The 9,581-nt window shown below is 36.6% G+C and overlaps 1 protein-coding gene across 1 annotated transcript in view; it reads left to right on the forward strand.

Annotated features, from left to right (window-relative positions):
• Positions 1-9,324, forward strand: part of TRABD2B (TraB domain containing 2B) — a 232,199-nt gene extending 222,875 nt beyond the window's left edge. The window contains exons 6-7 of the mRNA XM_039320030.1: positions 551-799; positions 8,987-9,324. Of these exons, the coding sequence (XP_039175964.1) occupies positions 551-799; positions 8,987-9,209 (472 nt within the window). The 3' untranslated portion in view covers positions 9,210-9,324. The remainder of the gene's footprint in view (positions 1-550; positions 800-8,986) is intronic.
• Positions 9,325-9,581: the final 257 nt, after the last annotated feature.

A 9,581-nucleotide genomic window follows, 5' to 3' on the forward strand; every position in this document is an offset into this window, starting at 1 on the left:
TTCTAAATAAAAGGTGGTTGCCAAGCACCCAAATTTTGATCACATGCTCGTTGAGTGCCAATGTAAGTTTGAATGGTCACTAAATGAAGGGTTATAAATCATAGACTACCTGTTTCCTTAAGTATGTTTTTTAATCTCATAAAGCAATTTAGGAGATACCATATTGTGCTAGGATGGAAGTCTTGTTGAGTGAAAGTCTTACTCCTTGGGGGACCATGCAGAAGACCAACCAACAGAGTCTTCAAATGTGACTTTTTCCCTTTATCATAGCCACTGTACACAAACATTTCAAGCATTCTTATCTGTCTACATTGGCTTAGATGGATGTACTGCCTCTTTTGTGGTCTCTTAAACTTTGAATTAATATGTATCTATGTGGGTTACAGATGCAGTAAGAAGGACAGTGCATGGTATAAGTGGATTATTTGATGCAATAAAGCTATGTGGTCAAAGTTTAAGAGACCTCAGAAAAGCAGAGGTTGTGTTTAATATCTGAATGTCTGTGTCCTATTTCACACATCACTTCTCAGTGAATCTACTTATTTTGCAGTTCCAAGGCAAGCAGATATCACCCTTCCTCTGCAACAGCTGCTCCCTTTGTCATTGAGCATGTTCAGTTGTCTTCATCTTCAGCACCTCCTCATGCCAGCGAAGAAGATAGCCTTCCTCCACACCTTCTGTTACCAGATAGCATCAGCCAGCTAGAAGAATTTGGACGGCAGAAAAACTGGCACAAGAAACAATATAAAATCCACCGCCAAAGGCAATTCAATGATCTGTGGGTTCGGATAGAAGAAGGGTAAGTATTATGTGCTTATTTCCAGTAACCCTGTCATTCATGCTACTCTGAAAGGACAAGACTTCTTAGGCCCACATTGAAAACCCTTGCAAGTTAATCTCCTTAATTTATGACAGGGATATAAAATGTGAAAGAAACTCTACAAATATAAAGTCTCAACCGCTACTTATAACCTTTGTTGCTGTATGTGTAAGATCAGGGAAAAGAAGACAAGACAATAAACAGCACAAAAACTCTCAGTTGTAACTCAATTTATATGGATAGGTAAATAATAATTGATGTCTGTCCCCAGCTTCCTGTAAAGCTGAAGGCTTTAATTTTTGTACTGCTGTTTCTTAAGTCTCAGAAGCAAAGTTTTCTTTCCTTCCCAGCATGTGTGCTCTCAACTTGAAAGGATAAGAATGCAAAAAATGACATTTCTGTAGTATGTGGACAATAGATACTCAATACCTAAAGAAAACAAAATCATTGCTAACGATCAAAGTGCTTTGGCAGGTCTTTCAGCCTAAACATTTATGCACACACACATATGAGGGGAGGGGAGGGGAGGGAGAGAGGGAGAGAGAGAGAGAGAGAGAGAGAGAGAGAGAGAGAGAGAGAGAGAGAGAGAGAGAGAGAGAGAGAGAGAGAGCTGTAATACATGTACAAGGAGTGATTAAAGGCAACTGCAATAAACTGCGCTAATTGTAGCCACAAATAGTAGCTCTTATCAATTGTGCTAGAATTTCAGACATTTTGCCCTTCCTTTTCAGACAGTGCAGTGTTACAAAGTAGAACTGTCTGTTAAATGAATATTTAAGTATACCAAGTTGATCCTGAAAGGTGAATTTTGCTATTGTGAACTCATGAACTGTGCTGTTTTTGTGTACTCCAGCTTTCCCCCCCCAAAAAAGCCATGAAGCGTGAGGGTTCTATCAAAGAGGAATGGGGAGGTGCATACATGTGTTTGTGTTAATTTATTTTAAAAATCTGCCCTGGTTTTGCATCAGGTTTAAGTTTTACACATTGGTGTGTAAACGACAAGGCCTGATTAATATTAGTCCTCCATACTTGCAAACTTCCCTGTTTTCGGGAGCTCTGTCTCATCAGCACTTTTGGTCATACCAAGTTGATTCAATATTTCATCTAATCATGCTTATTTATCAGCCCTTCAGTTCTTCATGCTCAATAAGCAAAGGACTTCAGAGTTGTTGGGAACAGAGAGATGCTGAAACTTGCCTGTTTCCTTTACCAAATACCCTTTGAGCCCTCACCTGTACAGAATGAATAACTACATAGGATCGGGCATAAAGACTGGGCTTCAGATTATTTTTGGATATGATTGCCCAATGATATGCCGGAAGTTTTAGATGTCATATTGAAACTTACTCTTGTCTTGAACATTTCAGCTCCATAAATTTCTCAGTTCTCGTAGTATAACTGTGCAAGATACACTGTAACCTGAAAAAAGTACATGATAGAAAAAGTGCAGCTCCAGTTTCAAATAGGGTGTGCTTATTTTAATTTGCTTCCCACCTGTAGAACAAGGGCTTCAGAGAGGGGCATGGAGATTTTTATTCTGCAAAAGGTTTGCAAATGTTTTCCTTATATTTTGGGAATCCAGAGCCCACAGTGACAAGGTGACATCATGAAAAAAGATGGTACATCACTTGGGATGCCTATAATTTTGACAAAGGGGCATTTTTGGCCTTTAAAATAGATTATGCCTTCCCAAAGGAATGGAAGTCAGTAGGAAACTGTACTACTGATGTCGATCCCTGTTTCAAAATTCTCAAGAAGGCCCAGATCTTATGTAATGGCATCCAAATGAATAGATGAGACTGTTTCTCCATTACCTGAAAGCCCTAGGAGAGGTATGGCTCATATATTCCAACATGAATGCAGCACTTGTCATGGGAGAGAAGAGCGGCAATGCTATGAAAGACTGGATGAGCCTTTTATAAGATAAATTATTACCTTACCATTCTAGTTATTGCATAATAAGTAAAGTCTTCTTCAGGTCAGGGTTGACTCTTGGTGACTTCATGGTCACATCCATGTAGATGTGTGGGCAACAATGTGGAAGTGTATCCATTGCTTTATTCTGAGATGTTTTAAAAAATATAATGATGTGAGCAGAAGAGAATTAGGAAAAACACCCTCACCATAACCAAGTTTCATTATGTAATCTTATGAGTACCCTGTAAATTATATGTACATATATGTGTTCCATGGCAAAACACCATGGAACTTTGCTGGAGTTCAACTATGATCCTTTACCAGTCGTTTCAACTACTGGAAAAGGATCATATCTACATCTCAGTTGTATCAGCACAATCCTGCCCAGGCTCATAAGGCTGCACCTGGACAAGTGGTCCAGCATCTGCTCTTGGAAGCCCTGATAGTTTCCTCATAGATATGATAAATGTAGATAAAATATGCAGGTAAATAATGCAAGAGCATAAACTGACAATGTCTAAATCTCTCTTTCCATGGAAGGCTTTCACTTGAGTTTTTTGCCTTACATTAATAGTCAAGGCATGCCAAATATATTAATTAAAACTTCTAAATAAATATATTACTTAAACCTTGTAATCAAATATGTTTGAATTGTGAGGTCTCAGTAAAATTTCAGTAAAAACCATGCCAGTAGATTTTTTTTTCCCCATTATTTTGTCTCCAGAGTAAGCAATTTGTTCAGTCTGACTTTAGTTTTTGTTCCAATTCTGAATCATCCTATACTTCTTGTTTTAAAATATTGCTTATTCAGTTAGGAAAGATTCCTATGAATGTTTAGGAATTGGAAAAATGATGAAATATTCAGATATCGTAAAGTGACCCTCATGAAAGCCTTTCTCTATCCCTTCTCTATTAGTATTGCATACTAAAAGCCGGCCGACCCAGCAATAGTTGGATAACTTCATTCCTTTCATTTATTATCCCAATAATTTATTTATGACTTTGAATCCAAAAAGTGCTTTATCCCCAGATACTCTTTTTACATGTTCCCAAAGTCATGTATAATTATGGGAGGAGGGCTCTGATCTGTTTACGTATTAATAGCCTTATAGTTTAAACATAATTAATTTAAAACTGATTCACATTTTCCAGAAAGGAAATCAGTATACTATGGGGAAAAGAAAAGCAATACAGAATTCATAATTGTGTGAAATAGATACAGTGAGTTGCAACATATGTTTAAATTTCAGTAGTAGGGTTTTTACAGAATTTAAAGCATGATGCTTCAGAATGTTGCATCTTGTCTCTTTCAACAAGAAGAAAAGATGATTAAAAGAATGGGACCTATATTCTTTCAAGACATGGAGAACTGCTTCACATATTTCAATACAATGCTTCATCCTTTGGGGCTATAAGTGTCTTGCAAGTATGGCAACTGGATATGCAACTAATGTGAAATAAGTTGTATGGTGCCAAATTGATTGATTGAATGAGTGATTGTGCGCCATCAAATCTTAGTGACCACACAGATAAAAGTTCTCCACAATAATCTGTCCCTAACGTCCTTCAGGCCTTCAGTGGTACACTCATCACCACTATAACTCAGCCTATCCATCTTGCTATTGGTTGTCCTCTTTTCTTTCCTTCCACCTTTCCTACTATTAGAGCATTTTCTAAATGAATATGTGTAAAAAAAACCTCTTCCAATAAATAAAAATGATATCATTTCAGTTAGATCTGGGCAATAAATCAGGCTTTTAAAAATTAAATTTTGATCTGTATAACTTAAGGATTCTCAAAATTTTCAGGACCACAACTGCCTGCTTTGGGTTTTGTTGGACAAAATAAAGAATAAATAAAATAAAGAACAAAGTCCCAGCTGAGCTTTGATGACACTTCCATTTGTCCTGTGTAATCTTGATCAATTTTTCTGGTATCTTCTAAATTGCTTACCCAAGCTACTGCAGTAATGCTTTTCTTACTGTAGTTTTGAAATGCAAATAATTGAATGCATATGACAGGTGACAGGATTCCCCCACACTGTAGTTTCATATGGTTTGAAATCAAGTTGCTAGCAAAATACGGGTTTCTTTCTTCTGCAGGTTTTCTGCCTTCTGCATTATGAATAACATTTTTTTTGTTGGTGGTGGCAGTACTAATTGGTGAAAGTTTTGCTGTAATTAAGTTGTTAGTTTTTACAGTGAAACAAGATTTCTTTTCCTGAAATAGGTCAATATAGTGCCTTTTCATTCATCTTTGTTGCAGACTAAATAATTGAGCAAATCTATACAAACACATCTTTTCCTTCTCTTCTATGAGCTGTTGATTATGTTTGCCTGCAAAATGTCCTAAGTTGTGCAAATGTTTAGGGACATCTAATCTTCTTAGATGCTGGCAAACAGTATCTTTATCTATGGTTGTTCTATGTTTCTTGAGTCCCCCAAAGAAGATAGTCTCTCTCAATATAAGATCCATATGCATGTTTAACAGTGCTAATGAAAAACAGTAGGTGACAAGTAGGCTGCAGAAGACCACTTGTTACCAAAAATTCTGATGGATCATTTAATTTATAAATAGAAATCACTCCATTTGTATTCCCCATATTTTCAAATTTCATTTCCTAGATCGGGGTCCCCCACCTTTTGAGCACCAGGGACCGGTTCTGTGGAGAGAGGTTTTTCCACGGACTGGAAGGTGTGTGGTTTTGTGTACTGCCTGCATCCCATGGATGGGGTTTTGCTAGTTTGTGTGGACCGATTGCTGGCATGCCGCAGCCCGGAACTGGTCCACGGACTGAGGTTGGGGACCGCTGTTCTAGATGTTCCACAGAACAATATATAAATCTCTTACTTTTTTTGTTGAACACCTAGTTGTGTTTGTAGAGAAAAGCTGGAGGAATCCTATTTTTCTAGCAGCACCATCAACAAAGCAATTTTATTGAAGTTTATTACCTGTAATGGATATTAAAAAGGGTTTCATTCTTTCTTTGAATTCTCTGCTGTGTAATTGTTCTTCATATAAATTTAAGTGTGCAGATAATGTTTGTTTCAGTAATCCTAAGTGAACCTCAAACAAGATTGAAGAGGTTTGCCACTGTTGACTAGCAGAAGGAATCCTATTTTTCTAGCAGAATTGACTAGGAGACTTGAGAGTTTTCCCGTAGTTTGAAGCTGTTTATACTTTAATTTAGCCACTTTCTAGATATAGAACAGGTTTCTCTTGTTTGGTCTGGTTTAAGAAATATAAATAATTGCTTAGTTTTTAATAGGTGTGTCTTCTAAGCCTACTCTGATATTGCAAGTTAGGATTCGGGTTAATCCTAACTACAGTATAGAAGTAAAACACAGGCAAAGGCACCCTCAACAGCGATATAGCTATAAATTTTTGTATAACTTACAAAAATAAAAATATCTCTTTTGTACAGCTAGTAAATATGTGGAAGCTCTGTCTTCTTTTTCATCTGACCAGTTAATTAATCTACTTGACCCTGCAGGTTCAAAATGTTCAGTGCCCTTTTTTCCAGGAATAAAGGCTTATAGTTTTCTGTCTGTCTGCTTATTTGATCATGAACCCACTTCCTACTCCTTTCTGTTATTCTGTCAAATGGTAAAGGGTGGGGTTAGCCCTAAGAATAGGAAAGTTCAGCTGCACCAAAAGTGATTATAAGATTTGTGGTTGAGGTCAACTCTCTTAGATTATTTGAAATGTTATTTCCTAATAATCTAAGAGGAGAAGAATACATTGTTTCTTCAAGGTCTGTCCCATTTAAACACTTCTGAGCAATGAACAAAAAGGGAATGTGTTCTTGAAAATTGGCTTTTTATCAAATTTGCTTTTTACCTGAAGTTTGATGCTATTGCAAAAAGATAATAATATAGAATATGCACAACTAAGGCAGGTGAATACTCCTTAACTGCCACATAAGAAAAAGGTAAGAGATCAATGAACAGAACTCCTGTTACAATAGCAGAATTTGGAGTTTATTTCAATTTTTGTTTCCAAATAGTCATTTAGCTTAATATTAATTAACTAGCCTTAAATAACTTCATAGTAAAATAGATTTTGGGATGAGACTTGCTCAGTTGGTGCCTCTCAGAGATTGTCAGAGATTGTAGGGAATGCAGTTAGGGATGTAGACTTTTTTCATGACAGTCTTAACTATCCAGACTTTGTGCCTATCCAACTATCCTTCTGCCTTGGCTAGCTGAGAAAAATTGGCAGAATAAATGATACATACAAAAAGAGTCTACTCTCAAAGCAGAAACTTGGATGAAAAATGGGGTTGATTCTTCAGAAGACACTGGATCGACTGTGGTGATAAGTCATAGTAAATGTTATTATGAAGAGATGTTCCCAAAATGTTACAAACAGAATCAAAGCATTTTTGGGAGGTGGGAAAGAGGGCAAAAGGGAGAGTTAATGTTGTTATACATTGTCTGAGGACCACACACGCATTTCATGAAAATCCATATTTTTCAGCCACATCACTCTGAGCAGTTGTAGCAACTTCAGAATTGTTTTGCTTTTTATTGCAAAGAATGAATGATCTATCATTTCCTGACAGACTGTTTTTAATAAGGATGAAATTCTTGTTGCCAAATTAAAAAAAAAACTTCTCACATCTTTAATTCATTAGATTGGAGATGGAATAATCATTCCAAGCATATGTTTCAAAGGTTATTAGATTTTTCAAGGCATTCACCCCTCTGCAGTTGTCTGAAACAGTAAATCTAAGCACCAGTTTTTCTCCGTAGAGACTATCTTTTAAATATGTGGTATTTTCATTTTCATAATCTAGCTAAAGTGGGGGGAGGGGGGAATCACAGCAAAGAATGTTATTTCAATAAGAACAAACCTTAAACAGGCAGACCTGCCTATCGTCTATTGAAAGGTATGGGGTCCTTTTCATCTATCTCAAAAGTAATAACGTTAGTGACCCCACATTATAGTTTTAGATATCACCAGAAGTTTGAAAAGTTATGCTAAGAAAAACTAGGTGTTTTCTTGGGCAAAATCTTGAATCAATCCACTTTCCATTGGAAGTGCCAAGTAGTCAATATCCTAACCATAACTATAGACTTTTCAGTTGAATTTGCAAAAGAAAAAACTTTAAGCCTTTTACTCTGTTTTATTTCTTTTTATGACCTATCTTGTTTCTTAATTCATCTTTTTACTCTGAAGTTCCTCCCAAATGCATTCTTCAAATCTTTCCCGTATCCCTCTTGTAGTTTAACATACAGGTGTATTTGTTGAGGGGAAGGGACTATTATTCAAATAAACACTACCAGGATATAGCAACTGCTATTGATATGGAATTAAAAAATACACCACCATTATTGCAAATGAAGTGCAAATGAAGATTATTTCATGCCAGGCAGAAGGCAAAATCTAGCAGAGTTTCATTGGTCTCAAAAACAACTAGGCAACATCAAACCTGATTAGAACATAGATGGATTTGATTTGAACCACTAGCAAAACCAGATCTGTAGATAACATCAGGTAGGCAGAAAAACCTGCTGGAAGAAGCAGCCCAAAAACTTTGCCCACTGTTGCCAGAAAACTATCTCAGTCAGCAGGAGTTGAGTTCAACTAAAGCAGTGGTTCTCAACCTTTTTAATGCCACGACCCCCAACCGGTCATAAGTCGAGGACTACTCAACCAGTCGTAAGTCGAGGACTACTCAACCGGTCGTAAGTTGAGGACTACTCAACTGGTGCAGCACCATTTGCAGAATGGACTTTTGGCGGGCTCAGCAGGGCAGAGACAGTCTGGACAATTCCTATAGAAAGCCAATAGAATTAGACTCTATTCAAGAGAGTCTATTCTATTGGTTTTCAAAAGCCAATAGAATAAAAGGGAGTAGCACAGCTAAGGAAAAGGGGGGGGGAAATGGCAGATTGCATTATTTGGTGACCCCCATGAAATAGTCGCTCGACCCCAAATGGGGTCCCAACCCACAGGTTGAGAACCACTGAACTAAAGGATGACTTTTCCATTACTACAGTAGAATGTATTATTTTTTTCTACCTTAAACATAAAAATACTATTTCTTATATTGATCCTTTCCCGTGACAACTATGAGGGAAAAGGTAATTATTTTTCTTCAAAAGGTTAGTGAGACTCTTTATTTATTTGACTTTGTATCAGTTTTTATCAAAATGTGATGAATATCTGAAATATTAGCTACTTTTTCCAACTCACATGAATAGAGTTAAATGAATAATATTTTCTTCACGTGTTCTTTTCTAGCACAACCACCATGCCTTCCGATATGAGAATAACAAATGGACTCATCTCTGTCAACCCATCAATTTGGTTCTCAAAACAGGTGGACCAACAGCCACACCCAGACCTTGTATTCCACCATCATCTCAAAAGTTGTGCCCTTGAAAGCACCATAGCATCATCTTTCATTGTCTCTGTCCTCGCAGCAATGGCTTCTGTTCTTTTGGATCTACTGAATCCTTCCTGACAAAAGAAGGTTTTTTGAAGTGCAATATCAAAAAAGGGAAAGCAGATAACATTCATCTGATAATATATCTTCTCAATTCCTTGCTTTATCTGGGCCTTTCAAGCAAAGAAGTGCTAGCACTACTAACTGGTATAAGACTTTCTTGCCCAGATGGGTTTTTTTAAACACTAAAGCTTTATTTTGTACATTAACTTAACTTCTTCTTTTTGTAGAAGGATCTTTTATTTCCCATACTGCTATGGGGTGTGTAAAATATATGTGTTTTATATATATATATAAATAAATATAAATATATAAAAATATAAAAAGAACAAGAAAAAGTAATGTATTTATTGAACTGGCATTTTGGCCTTGCAAAACATTAATGCCATC

The sequence above is a fragment of the Crotalus tigris genome, unplaced genomic scaffold (assembly GCF_016545835.1).
Source record: "Crotalus tigris isolate CLP2741 ecotype Arizona unplaced genomic scaffold, ASM1654583v1 scf7180000023617.9722795, whole genome shotgun sequence".
NCBI classification, from domain to species: Eukaryota; Metazoa; Chordata; class Lepidosauria; order Squamata; family Viperidae; genus Crotalus; species Crotalus tigris.